This window comes from Miscanthus floridulus, chromosome 8 (assembly GCF_019320115.1).
Source record: "Miscanthus floridulus cultivar M001 chromosome 8, ASM1932011v1, whole genome shotgun sequence".
NCBI classification, from domain to species: Eukaryota; Viridiplantae; Streptophyta; class Magnoliopsida; order Poales; family Poaceae; genus Miscanthus; species Miscanthus floridulus.
Window position 1 is genome coordinate 229,153,422 of NC_089587.1, and position 14,416 is coordinate 229,167,837.

At 46.9% G+C, this 14,416-nt stretch overlaps 1 protein-coding gene across 1 annotated transcript; it reads left to right on the plus strand.

The window, feature by feature from the left end:
- Positions 1-2,062: 2,062 nt before the first annotated feature.
- LOC136475277 (5-pentadecatrienyl resorcinol O-methyltransferase-like) lies at positions 2,063-10,145 on the plus strand. The gene is made up of 2 exons (XM_066472830.1): positions 2,063-2,925; positions 9,834-10,145. The coding sequence occupies exons 1-2, from the start codon at positions 2,107-2,109 to the stop codon at positions 10,143-10,145; spliced, it is 1,131 nt and encodes a 376-aa protein (XP_066328927.1). The 5' UTR covers positions 2,063-2,106.
- Positions 10,146-14,416: the final 4,271 nt, after the last annotated feature.

Consider the following 14,416-nt stretch of genomic DNA (forward strand, 5'->3'; position numbering starts at 1 on the left):
TAGTGCCATGTCAAACCGAGGAAACGTCTAAAGCAGTCAGCCATGGATATGTGATGTTTCCGCAGATGCCACCACCTACGATCGAGCAAGTTCCTGCTGGAGCTGGTGCCCGGATTAGAGGATGCCGCATTCATGCGCATACATCTTCATAAAGTTTGCTGTTGGCGCTTAGGGATGGGCTCCAGCAAAGCTAAGGCCAGTCTCAATGGAGAGTTTCACCTCCCAGTTTCCAACACGTGAAACTTTGATATGAAACGGGTCTCTCCCACAGTGCAAAGTTTCATGGCACGGTTTCATCCCTTATTTTACTATTCACGGGTCCCACCTATCCCTATCATCCCTCTCTTCCCCGCGTGGTCCCGGAGAAGAAAAGTCGCGATGAAACGAAGGAAGGGCCTCAGTGCAGGTTTCACGGCGTTTCCAAAGTTTTGGAAACAGTGCGGATAAGTTTCATGGCCATGAAACGAATCTCTTCTCTCTCCTCCCAGTTTCATGCAAAAACTGACGTGGCACCTTATTAATTGTGCATGAAACCCCCCATGAAACTCCATTGAGACTGGCCTAACCACCACCGGCCGGTGTGCGTGTCCCTCGCCAATTCAAAAGCTACGATTGCACCAATACGGGATACGGATACGCTGATACGGATATATACGGCGATCTTATATTTTTCAAAATCTATGATACGCCGGTACGGCAAGTATATATTATATAATAAATAATACTAGTAATATGCATATGTATATGTATAATGTATATTTAATAATAGTAATAGAAAACAGCAAACAGAACTACTGCAACTAGCCACACAAATTAGTTAAGGCCCAATCATGTACAGGCCATCAGATTATAATACTCCAGCAGACCCAAAGTATGTCTAAAAATTCTATATTCACGAGCTGCTACGAGTGCTGGCGACGTGCGGCGATGCCGCGACGTGCGCACCTGTCTCCGTCGATGAGGAACGGAGGAAACAAAATGAGTGGCCACCGAAGAAAGATGGAAGATGCGTTGGATTTTAGTTGAAATCAGGGTGGTCAGTGATAGACACGGGTTGAGCATGAACGGGCCGGCCCATGCGGATCCGAGGAAAAACAATTAAGAAAAAAAAATATTTAGATTGTCTGCTTTGAGATCAGCGCTGCTTTTAAAAATAAGAAGTATCGGAGCCGTTCTCTCTTCTTATATTAGTGCTACCTCCTTTGATTTTCCTTGACAAATTGGATGCCATGTGTCGGACTCGGAAGTATCGGAGCTGTATTGACGAAGTATCGAGATTAATTTTATTTATTTTTTAGCTTGAGTTTTTAGATACTTCCTCGATACGGTATCGGCGACATATCGGAGTATCGGATACGTATCGCGATACTGGTACGGCACTTCGGTGAAGTATCGGGGAATCCTAGCTCAAAAGTCAAAAGAAATGTTCATTTGCACAAGCACAACCGCACATCGTGCTAAAGACTTCTCATTTGATTGCCGCTTTGTCTTAGTTATTAGATTTGGGATTCTGAAAAGGTAAAAACAAATTTTATTTTTAATTGAATTAAGGTTGTACTATTGTTGTATGAATAGTTACATTCTTAGTGCAATGTACATGGATTGACGTGTTAAAGTTTGCATTGTTATTATATCTCTCTCTTGTGTATGATTTTCTTCGTTGACACGTGCGCGTCGCACAAGCTTGTCCACTAGTAAATATATAAACAAACACAAGGTTTCGTCCATGCACCCACCAACACAGCGCTGGCGATCGATCGAGCAAGAGGATTAGCTAAGCCAGTAGTGTATACACACTACGTGCGCCACGATGGCGCTCATGGAGTTGAATATACATTGATTCATGTGCTATGGAAACACTTGCAGTCGTGGAGCACCAGAAGCAGAACACTTTTGTATAAATAAACACAAGGTTTCGTTCGTGCACCCGACCAACACAGCGCTAGCAATCGATCGAGAAAGAAAATTATTAGCTAAGCCAGCATAACACTGTATATAAATAAACACAAGGTTTCGTCCGTCCACCCCACCAACACAGCGCTAGCAATCGATCGAGAAAGAATTAGCTAAGCCAGCAGTGTATACACACTACTACGTGGGCACACGATGGCGCTCATGGAGGAGAGCACCACCCAGGGCTTGCTCCAAGCTCACGACGAGTTCTGGCACCTGTCCCTGAGTTACATCAAATCGATCGCGCTCACCGCGGCGCTGGGCCTCGGCATCCCCGACGCGATCCACCACCACGGCGGCGGCGCCACCCTCCCCGAGATCCTCGCCAAGACCGAGCTCCACCCATGCAAGCTTCGCGCCCTACGCCGCCTCATGCGCGTGCTCACCGTCACGGGCACCTTTAGCGTCGTCCAGCAACCACCAGCTGGTGACGATGATTCAACCGTCGCCGACGCCTCGGACGAAGCTGTCTACAGGCTGACAGCAACCTCCCGCTTCCTCGTCAGCGACGAGGTGAGCTCGGCGACCTTGGCTCCCTATATGAGACTGGTGCTCCTTCCCATCATCTTCTCCCCGGTCGGGGAGCACATCTGCGCGTGGTTCCGGCAGGAGCACCACGAGCCGTCCGTGTTTGCCCTGGAGTTCGGCCAACAAGCCGCAACGGTCTGGGAAGAAGGTGCGGACGCGAACGCCATACTGAACGAAGGCCTTGCTGCCCAGAGCCGCTTCCTGGTGCCAGATATGCTCAGGGAGTGCGGCGAGGCGGTGTTTCGTGGGATCGACTCATTGGTCGACGTTGGCGGTGGGCATGGTGGCGCCGCCACCGCCATCGCCGCTGCCTTCCCGCATGTCAAGTGCAGCGTGCTTGACCTCCCGCACGTCGTCGCTGGTGCTCCATCCGATAGCAATGTGCAGCTCGTCGCTGGCGATATGTTTCAGAGTATTCCGCCGGCAACCGCTGTTTTCCTCAAGGTACATATCCGATCCGTCAGACGATCGATCTGTTAGAATGATCTCAATCCCGAGTTGGGCCCAACGGCCCAACTCGGGCCCCTTGACCCACGCGCCCTGATCGGGGGCGCCCAGCCCACTATGGCTGGAGGGCCCCTGTCACCCTGCGCTATAAAAAGAAGGTGGGGGCCGGCGGCTCAAGGCACGAGGTTCACCGTGAGCCGCCACACCCACCTACAAACCCTAACCCGATCCTAGGGGCGCAGCCAGTGACGGGAAGCACCTCCGCCCGCCGCCACTGCACTGCACCATCGTCTACTACTTCACCGACCGACGCGATGGCCGAGGGCAGCTCCTCCGCCGCCGGATCCTCTTCCTCCGCCCCTGTCAAACCCTCTGGTAAACTCCTCCCACTCTTCCTCTACTTCTCTCTGTCACTGTCTACCGATCCCAAAGTTGTACCCGCTAGATCACTGCTAGACGATCCTAAAGTTATAACATTGGTATCAGTGGTCTACCTAGTCAGTGGATCTCGAGTTTGGGTATACAAGAATCAAATCAAAGTTGTTGACCCGATTTCAATCGGATCAAGAAAGTTGAACCCTAACCCTAACGGATCTGGGAATGGGAAAGGAAAAGAAAGGAGACGGGAGGTCCTACCTGGGCCTACCTGTGCTCACCGCCACCGGCACCACTCCCTTGGTCCGGCGGCTGGCCGCCGCCGTTCGCCGGCGCGCGGGTCAGAGGGCAGCGCCGCCGCCTGTGTGCGGTATGCGCATGCGCCTGCTACTGGGCACCGTCGCGAGGCGGATCGACGGCGGCGCGCTCCGCCTAGGGCGAACGCGCGCGCCGGCGATGAGCCACGCGGTGGCGCCGGTCTTCATCTCTCGGGCCGCCATGGCCGGCTGCTGCTGCTGCTCCGCGCAGAGAGAGAAGAAGAGAGAGCGCGCGGCGCTTGAGAAAGAAGGAAGGAGAGCACAGGGAGCCGCCGGCACTTGCTCCGGCCGGGCCGCCGGTGAGCCGGCGGCGGCGACCCGCAGGCGGCTGCCATGGGTGCTCGCCTCGCTCTGCTGCTCGGCTGCTGCGGCTGAGAGAGAAGGGAGAGGATGGAAATGAGGAGTTAGGGTTTTCGGGGCGCCGGCTCGCTGTTTTTGATCCGGCCGAAATCGGCGCTCGTCCGTCGGATGGTTTTGGGTGGCCGAGATCGCTCGGGCCAACTTTTGGCCTAGGCGGGCAGAGGCGGCAGGCCGATTAGCCGGCCCAGGCCCACGTTAGGGCCTGGGACCGGATCGGCATGTGGCGCTGGCGGGAAAGGCCGGCTGGGCCGGGCCGAATTCGGTGTCTTGGGCCCCAAACAACGAACAAAAAAAAAAAAAAAAAAAAAGCGGGGCCGCTGCGCTGGCCGGGCCGCCGAGCTGGGCTGGGCCGCCAGCAGGCAGCAGCGCGCGCGCGTGCGGGAGGCCGTGGGCCGAGGCTCCGAGTTGTGGGCCGAAATGTTTTTTTTTTTTTTTTTTTTTTTTTGCCTTTTGGAAATTACAGTTATGGTTTTTCTATTTTCCAGAATCATTTTGATGCATATTTGAATGCATTTTGAATTGAAAGATGATAATTTTTCTGCACAAATTTGTCCAACGATAATTTGTTCAGACAACAGTAAAGTTATTTCTCAAATGTTTCTGGAAAATTGATTATACAAAAGTAAAAGTTTCCGCTGCGTATTTAAATTGTTATCGTTTTCATTATTAAATTCGAACCAACGGGAGAGTTTAATATTTGAAAATGGATAATTTTACTGTGATTATAATGTTGTTATTATTCTGACCAACGTTGATTAATAGCAATATTATGATGTGGATTAATAGTTGTTGCCTACATTAATTCTATTTCTGCCCAACGGTGATTTAGAATTATTGCAAAGTAAATTTTATATTATGTTCTCACCTCATATGAATTGTAATTTCAGGTAGTTCCTCCCTGATGTCTGCCCTGAGAGAGATTCCACCACTGAGGGGAGACAACTACCTTGAGTGGAAGAGGAAGATTGACTTCACTTTCACTATAGCTGAGGTTGACTGGGTGCTCACTGAACCGTGTCCCACAGTGCCTGTGGAACCGGTGCGGGAGGCCAGTGAAAGTAATGAAGCATGGGACAAAAGGGTGAAAGATTTTGGACCCATAAAGATGGCTTATGACATAAAGCATACTCAATGGGTCAGTGACAACAAGAAATGTTGTGCTGTCATTGAGAATACAATTGACCCAGCTCTTACAGGGTCAATTGAAAAGTGTGACACTGCTGTTGCTTACTTTGAGAGGATCAAGAACCAGTTCACTGGTTCCTCCAAAGTGTATGCTACCCATTTGTTCAGGCAATTGACAAATGAAAAGTTCAAAGGAGGTAGCATACGTGACCATATCCTGAAAATGAGTCACTTGGCAAATAAGCTGAAAGGAATGGAACTGGAGATACAACCACAGCTCCTTATCCATTTTGTTTTAGCTTCCTTGCCTAGAGAGTATGAGAATTTTGTCATAAGCTACAACATGCAGCCTGAGAAATGGGACTTAGACAAGCTCATTGCTCAGTGTGTTGATGAGGAGCTCAGGATCAATGGCCAACCTGGTGGCCAAGCGAACCTGGTCAAAGGGAAGGGCAAAAGGCCCTTCAATCCTGGCTCCCCAGCAAAGAAAGGTCCTATGCAACAGAAACCACACTTTCAGCAACAGGGCAAGCCACAGGCAGGTGAAAACTTGTGCTGGCACTGTGGAAAGGAAGGGCACAAGAAGACTGACTGCCCTGATTGGTTAAGAGAGCTCATGAAGAAAAAGGGTGAGAATATTATTTCATTTGTAAATGAATCTCTGTATGCAAAGTTTTCAAAGTCAACATGGTTTATTGACTCTGGTGCAACTATTCATGTTGCAAACTCTTTACAGGGATTCATTTCGACGAGAACTACGCTAAAAAGAGAAGAGGCCATTAGCGTTGCGAATGGCGTACAGGCTGCAGTAGAGGCAATTGGAGATGTAGCATTAGATTTACCTAATGGCTATAGTCTTACTTTGAGAGATGTTTTTTATGTTCCTACACTGCAGCGCAATTTGATAAGTGTAATAAAGTTGGATGATTCAGGTTTTACCTGTAATTTTGGACATGGCAAATGTGTCATTTGGTTTAATGATATTTGTGTTGGTCTTGCCTTCCGACAAGACGAATTATATATGTTATCGCTATGTGAAAGTGTGAATTCCATATGTAATGTGAATGATAGCGTTTCCTCGTCTACAAATGAGAAAAGAAAAAGAAAGCGAACTACAAACGCAACGGCGAAATTATGGCACTGTCGTTTAGGCCATATTTCGAGGGGGAGAATAGAAAGACTAGTAAAGAATGAAATTCTTCCTCCTTTGGAGTTCGCTGAATTAGAGCAATGCATCGATTGCATAAAAGGAAAATATGTAAAGCAAATTAAAAAGAATGCCAAACAAAGCACAGGAATATTAGAGATCATTCACACTGACATTTGTGGTCCCTTTCCTGTAAAAAGTGTGGATGGCTATGACTCGTTCATTACATTCACAGATGACTACTCCCGGTTTGGCTATATTTATCCAATTAAAGGAAGAGATGAAGCATTGGATAAGTTTAAAATATTTAAGGCTGAAGTGGAAAATCAGCATAGTTTAAAGATTAAGCTAGTCCGGTCCGACCGTGGGGGGGAGTACTATGGTCGGCATACCCCATATGGTCAAGTTCCTGGACCTTTCGCAAGGTTCTTACAGGAAAATGGTATAGTTGCCCAGTATTCCATGCCGGGTGAACCTCAGCAAAATGGAGTAGCTGAAAGGCGTAACCGTACCCTGATGGATATGGTGCGCAGTATGATGAGTTACTCTGATTTACCATTGAGTTTATGGATAGAGGCATTAAAAACCTCCATTCATATTCTCAATAGAGTGCCAAGTAAATCGGTGCCCAAAACACCGTATGAATTATGGACAGGAAGGGTACCTTCACTAGATCACTTGCGTGTGTGGGGGTGTCCTGCTGAGGCTAAAGTGTTTAACCCAAATATTGGGAAACTTGATCCCAAAACAGTGAGTTGCCATTTTATTGGCTATCCTGAAAGGTCAAAAGGTTATCGTTTCTACTGTCCCGATAGACTCACAAAGTTTGTGGAAACGAGACACGCTATATTTTTAGAGGATGAAATGATGAGGGGGAGTATGGCTGCTCGGAAAATTGATCTTGAAGAGAAGCGGGTGTGTGCACCCAATCCTGTGATTCAGGAGCCATTTTTCGAGCTACCTATTGTTCCTGCACCAATAGTGCAAGACACTGTGGAGCAAGAACCTGTTGTTGTTCCTCCTGTGGTAACAACAGAGGAAAATGAGGAACCTGTTCAGCAGGAACCCATTGAAAATGTTGCCACAAATGAGGGGGAGCAATCTCAGCCTCCAATAGTAGATGTGCCAAATGTAGAGGCCCCTAGAAGGTCTCAAAGAGAAAGAAGGCCAGCTATCTCCAGTGATATATATGAGTTAAATAATATCACTGAAGAGTATCAAATGGAGGGTGATCCCACCTCATTTGAACAAGCCATGAGAAGCGATCATTCATCCAAGTGGTTTGAAGCCATGGAAGATGAAATGAGATCGATGAGTGCCAACGATGTTTGGGACTTGGAAGAAATTCCCAAAGGAGCCAAAACAGTAGGCTGTAAATGGGTCTACAAAATAAAATATGACTCCCAAGGGAAGATAGAGAGATTTAAAGCGCGACTTGTGGCTAAAGGTTTCACACAAAGGGAGGGAATTGATTACACTGAGACCTTTTCTCCAGTCTCATGTAAAGATTCTCTCAGAATAATAATGGCATTGGTGGCACACTATGATTTAGAGTTGCATCAGATGGATGTGAAGACGGCATTCCTAAATGGGGATTTGGAGGAAAATGTATACATGGCACAACCGAAAGGTTTTGTCGTGGAAGGCAAAGAAAAGATGGGATGTCGCCTAAAGAAATCGATTTATGGGTTAAAGCAAGCTTCAAGGCAGTGGAACTTGAAGTTTGATAAAACTGTAAAGAATTTTGGGTTTAAAGCAAATGTCGAGGACAATTGTGTTTATACAAAGTTTAAGAATGGGAAATACATTTTCCTAGTCCTGTACGTAGACGATATTTTACTTGCAAGTAATGATATGAGTCTACTACAGGAGACAAAAAGATTTTTGTCCTCAAAGTTTGAGATGAAAGATGTTGGTGAAGCTTCCTATGTTTTGGGCATAGAAATTCACCGAGATAGAAGAAAGGGGGTATTAGGACTGTCTCAAAAGGCATACATTGAAAAGGTCTTGGAGAAATTCCAGATGCATAAATGTAGTCCTTCACCTGCACCTATAGTCAAGGGCGATAAGTATGGGGATTTTCAGTGTCCCAAGAATGAGTATGAGCTCAACCAAATGAAAAGTGTTCCATATGCTTCAGCTGTTGGACATTTACAGTATGCTCAAGTATGCACACGCCCTGACTTGGCTTATGTAACCGGGTTGCTTGGCAGATTCCAAAGTAATCCAGGTGTTGAACACTGGAAATTAGTAAAGAAAGTTTTGCGATATTTGCAAGGTACAAAAGACCTGATGCTAACATACAGAAGATCTGAATCCCTAAAGATCTTGGGATACTCAGATTCTGATTATGCGGGAGATGACAGAAAGTCCACATCTGGATATGTGTTCACTCTCGCAAAAGGAGCTATATCATGGAAAAGCTCAAAACAAACAGTTACTACAAACTCTACTATGTATGCCGAGTTTGTGGCATGTTATGAGGCATCAGGGCAGGTGAATTGGCTAAAGAAATTCATACCCGGTTTAAAAGTGGTCGATGACATCAATGGACCAATGACTCTATACTGTGATAATAATCCAGCTATAGAGTATGCTCACAACAATAGGTCAAGTGGTGCTGCCAAACACATTGACATAAAGTACTATGTTGTGAAAGAGAAAATCCAGGATCGTGTTATAAATCTTGAGCACATAAGCACTGAAAAGATGCTCGCGGATCCGCTTACAAAAGGCTTACCACCCAAAGTGTTCGTTGAACACGTAGCCGGCATGGGTTTAAGGAGAAGCCTATGATTCCTGGATAATAATAAGGGCCCAAAGATAAAGTATTTATTTATTTCAAACCAGAGATGTGTATTGTAGCTGTGAAATCCAACGGCAATAGACTGTGACGATGAAACATGTTCTATGCACAAATCTGAGATGGAATAAGTAAAATGAAAAGGTTAAAGTGAAAGAGTAAAGTTAAAGATAAAGTTAAAGATGAGATCAAGGGGGAGAATGTTAGAATGATCTCAATCCCGAGTTGGGCCCAACGGCCCAACTCGGGCCCCTTGACCCACGCGCCCTGATCGGGGGCGCCCAGCCCACTATGGCTGGAGGGCCCCTGTCACCCTGCGCTATAAAAAGAAGGTGGGGGCCGGCGGCTCAAGGCACGAGGTTCACCGTGAGCCGCCACACCCACCTACAAACCCTAACCCGATCCTAGGGGCGCAGCCAGTGACGGGAAGCACCTCCGCCCGCCGCCACTGCACTGCACCATCGTCTACTACTTCACCGACCGACGCGATGGCCGAGGGCAGCTCCTCCGCCGCCGGATCCTCTTCCTCCGCCCCTGTCAAACCCTCTGGTAAACTCCTCCCACTCTTCCTCTACTTCTCTCTGTCACTGTCTACCGATCCCAAAGTTGTACCCGCTAGATCACTGCTAGACGATCCTAAAGTTATAACACGATCGTCACTGCTGACGTACTCCATTCTTGGTGGTATTTGTATTTAATTTTGGGATCAATGTCAGAGTCAAACTTCAAAATTTTGGCCATCCTTTTCTCATTCTTGTGATGATTACCTCTATGCCAGAATGTTTTACATGACTGGGGTGACGATGAGTGTGTCAAGATATTGAAGAGCTGCATGCAAGCCATATCTCCACGGGATGCAGGAGGGAAGGTAATAGTCATGGACGTGGTACTTGGACTTGGACATGATGATAAGTCAAACATAAAGCGTCTAGAGACACAAGTTATGTTTGATCTGTTCGTTATGATGGGCAATAATGGGGTTGAGCGCGACGAGCAAGAGTGGAAGAAGATTTTCATCGAAGCTGGATTCAAAGACTACAAAATTATACCTATTGCTGGCACCCATTCAGTCATCGAGGTCTATCCATGAATGTTTGGTGTGAACAAAGGCCTCCCATCAACCGAATAAGACTGTGAAGGTGCTGATGTTAATTATTATTATTATTACACTTCTCCTAAATTTCAAGTGCCTAAATTATTCTAAGATTATTTCAGGCAACACTTTTGTACCACCAAGTTAATCAAGACATTATTCTTTGTTTGTTCTGTTTTGTTAAGAGCATGGTTCTTTGTGGGCTGTGCTCCTACATTTGGTCGACCTATAAAAAACGTGTGATTTATTTTCAACGACGAACCAGAACCAGCACCTTAAAAATGTGACATTTTGTACTTTGCTTTGTGAGTTTAGTTGGTTTTGCTGTAAAATATCAAATTTATCACAAGTAGCGCATGTTTAATTTGGGCCAAGTTTGGTGATTTTGCACAGTTGTCCCAAGCATATGATAACAAATATGTATATACTATATAGCTCATACCCACTCAACATTTATTCCCTTCAAATCTTGCTCCACGTTAAGTCACGTCATCTAGAGTTGCAGCCGTTAGATCAGCATGAATTCCTTGACATGACCCTCCGACTCTCGCCTGCGTCTGCCAACTCTTTGGCTCCCCCTCAGCATCCACCAACAACATCGGATGGCCTTCGAGTAGCTGAAACCGGCCCAACTCGGCCTTCCTAGTGCCACAAGACGCTAGACCACTAAGCAATGCACTAGAGGCTCTCCAATCTCACTCAAATGATCAAATCAAGTATGCAAGTAAGTGGATTGTGTTGTTTTGCTCACAATTTGTTTTCTCAGCACTTTGGGGGTTCAAGAGAGTGTCCATGGCCGGCCAAAGGGATATTTATAACCCTACACCCGAAATAGAGCCGTTACCCCTTGGAACAAGTTTCTACGTGGACACCGGACATCCAGTGGTGCACCAGACACCCTCTCTGGTGACCCGAACGGTCAAATTCGAAGGACTAGTTTGAACTAGCCATTGGCTGTCAGTTGTCCGGTGCACCGGACAGCCCGCCCGGTGGCCTAGCCTGTGACATTTCAGTTTTCCACCCTCTCTAGAAAAATATGGTGGTGCACCGAACAGCCTGTCCTGTGACCCTACAACGTGAAGTCCAGATTTCGCAACTCTCGGGAAAAATAGGGCGGTGCCCTGGAGGTGCTCCGGACACCCTGTCTTGTGATCATTTTCACCGAGTTCCCGAATGCGTAAGCCTCTGGAAAAAAGCGGCGGTGCACCCAGCGGTGCATCGGACACCCACTACTACAAAAAGCATTTCTAGGGGCGGCTGGTAACCCTTTGTAGGGGCGGTTTGCCTAGCCGCCCCTACGCAAGGGTCTCTACAAATCATGCATTTATAGGGACGGTTCCCAGGCCGCCCCGACAAATTGATTTGTAGGGGCGGCTCGTATTACCAGCCGCCCCTACAAACAGGTATTTGTAGGGGCGGTTCAATCTAGAACCGCCCCTACAGTACATTTTCCCGCAAAAAAAATCAAATTTACAATTCAAAATCGCGTTGCCGAACGTCCCATGACCAACGTTTCGAACCGCGTTCGCGTTGCCGAACGCCCCACAGCCAACATTCCGAACCGCGTTCGCGTTGCCGAACTCCCCGCGACCAGCGTTCCGAACCGTGTTCGCATTGCCGAACGCCCCGCGACCAGCGTTCGCGTTGACGAACGCCCCGCGACCGTGACTACAAGCACAAGAGTATTCTATAAACTACAATTACAAGTCCAATTCACAAGAATATATACAATCCATCATTAAATATATAAATTCCATACACATTGTTATCAACGTCCTAGAGCTAGTCTTTCAATCTCACAAAGGTGCTGGTACTGAGGATTTGTACCTAACTCAGACTCTCGGTCATGGTAGGCGCCTCTGACGTGTACAATCTGGTCCAATATGAAGTTGCAAAGGTCGCCGATGAGCTCTAAGAGTTGGTCATCCTTGTATGGGTCTGTTTTCATTCCTTTCTCTTCTCTCCACTACAAGAGAACGTTGGTCGTGGTGCACCGAACAGCCTGTCCTGTGACCCTACAACGTGAAGTCTAGATTTCGCAACTCTCGGGAAAAATAGGGCGGTGCCCTGGAGGTGCTCCGGACACCCTGTCTTGTGACCATTTTCACCGTGTCCCCGAATGCGTAAGCCTGTGGAAAAAAAGCGGCAGTGCAACCAGCGGTGCATCGGACACCCTGTCAAGTGCCCTGTCTGGTGCACACCGGACAACAAGGTGAACACCAGAGACTTGGGCATGCGCGCGACCGTTGAGCATCCGTGTCCGGCCCCACCGGACAGCATGTCCGGTGCCCCCCCCCCCCCAGGTGGCGGCACCAATAGCTCAAACTTTCCCTTGCAAGCGATGCTAACTCTCAAATGTTTTCACAAACATGTTTAGAGCCAAGTTAGTATTTCTAAAATATTTTTAATAAACATTTTCGCTTGCTTACCATTGTGCACTAGGCCTATATGCAATGCATTGTTTTTCAACACCTAGTGGCACTAGATGATCGAATTTATCCTAAACCCAATCACGCACTCTATTGCGTCTAGATTGGCAAAGCAAAATCCGTATTTATACATTTGCCTTGATCTCCATAGGGTTTTGTTTTTCTCTCTCCTCTTTCCAAGTTGGAGCACTTGATCTCCATCTTTTGGCCACCTCCATCACCATTAGTGTCATCTAACTCCATCACTTGGACTTGGACCAACCTATCTCAAATACACGCCTAGAGCATAGGATTAGTCCAATAGGTTTCATCAACTAGCCAAAATCAAACTAGAGATTTCAGAAGTTCTCGATGCTTTTGTGCCCTGTATCTTGCTAGCTAGCTCATTATATTCACAAGTAAAAATGATGCTATTTTGGCTCGTTGAAACAAGGAAATAAAACAAACAGAGCTAGTCCTGAGCCGGGCAAGCTAAAAGCCACAGGTGTTTTTTTGACGGATGCCACTGTATTAAGGAACAAGGAAAAACTGAACACGCTTATATATTTTTTATTTGAAACTGAGGGTGTTCTACCGTCACGGTTGATTGTTGACCGTTGTTAAGGATGTCTTTGGTCGCTCGAATAGAATCTCCTAGACGCACTGATCCTGAATAAGAGGAAGCAAAAAGAGAGTGTCTTGTCTGGAAAGAACATAAACAACTCTCACTCTCCCTGCCGAAAGACAAGCCTTTGAGCCGGCGTGGACTGGCTTGGATTTCCGTCCAACGGTACCTAGTTTTTGCATGGACTGTCAAAGGATGGAAGCGGATCTCTGCCATTGACGTGAACAGAAGAAGAGAAAACGGAGAGATGAGATAGGTGACATGAGAGCATTCACTTGTACGTGAACTAAGCTTGATGATGATAGTCGAGTTCAAAAATTAAACAAGCCTAGCTATACCATTAAAAAAGAGGCAAGTTAATTAATTAAATTAAACACCTAAAATATACTGAGGGTTATCGTCAGCGCTCTGCCAGTCGCGCTGCTCACCCCTCGCTCTGAACGAAAAAACGTCTGCGCCGGTCACCCCGCTTGTCCCTGTACATATGGGTACCGTTTAGTTCCACTTCATTTTGTAAAATTTTTTAAGATTCTTCGTCACATCGAATCTTTGGACGCATGCATGAAGCATTAAATATAAATAAAAAATAAAACTAATTACACAGTTTAGACGAAATTCACGAGACGAATCTTTTAAGCCTAATTAGACTATGATTGAACAATAATTACTAAATAACAATGAAAGTGCTACAGTACCATTTCATCAAAAATAACACCAAAAATATACTGAGGGTTATCGTCAGCGCTCTCCCAGTCGCCCTGCTCACCCCTCGCTCTGAACGAAAAAACGTCTGCGCCGGTCACCCCGCCTGTCCCTGTACATCTGGTATCTAAACGAAAAACGAATACAAATCGAAAATGACATCCACTGGTCGCTCCTGAGTTCCAGTGCGCCACCACGCCATCGCCAAAATCATGACCCCGCTCGGCTGCCAGGCGAAGGGATCTGGCCCGCCACCGCCGCTCGCGTCGGGGAGGTTGCTGACACGCCAACTCGCTGCCCACCAGGTACCATGGTGCCGAGGGGGAGAGAGCCTGCGTGCCAGCTAGCTCTTTGCGCGCAACACTCCTCGCGTTACGAACTCATTTAGCACCGTGATTTAGATCTAATTAAAATTTTCAAAACGATTTTCTTGGATTTTAAAATTTAAAGACTAACATTTGGCGTCAACGGTAAAAATCAGAAATTATATTTTAAAGTGGTGGTTGTGGCGATTTGTTTTGCACAAAATAATT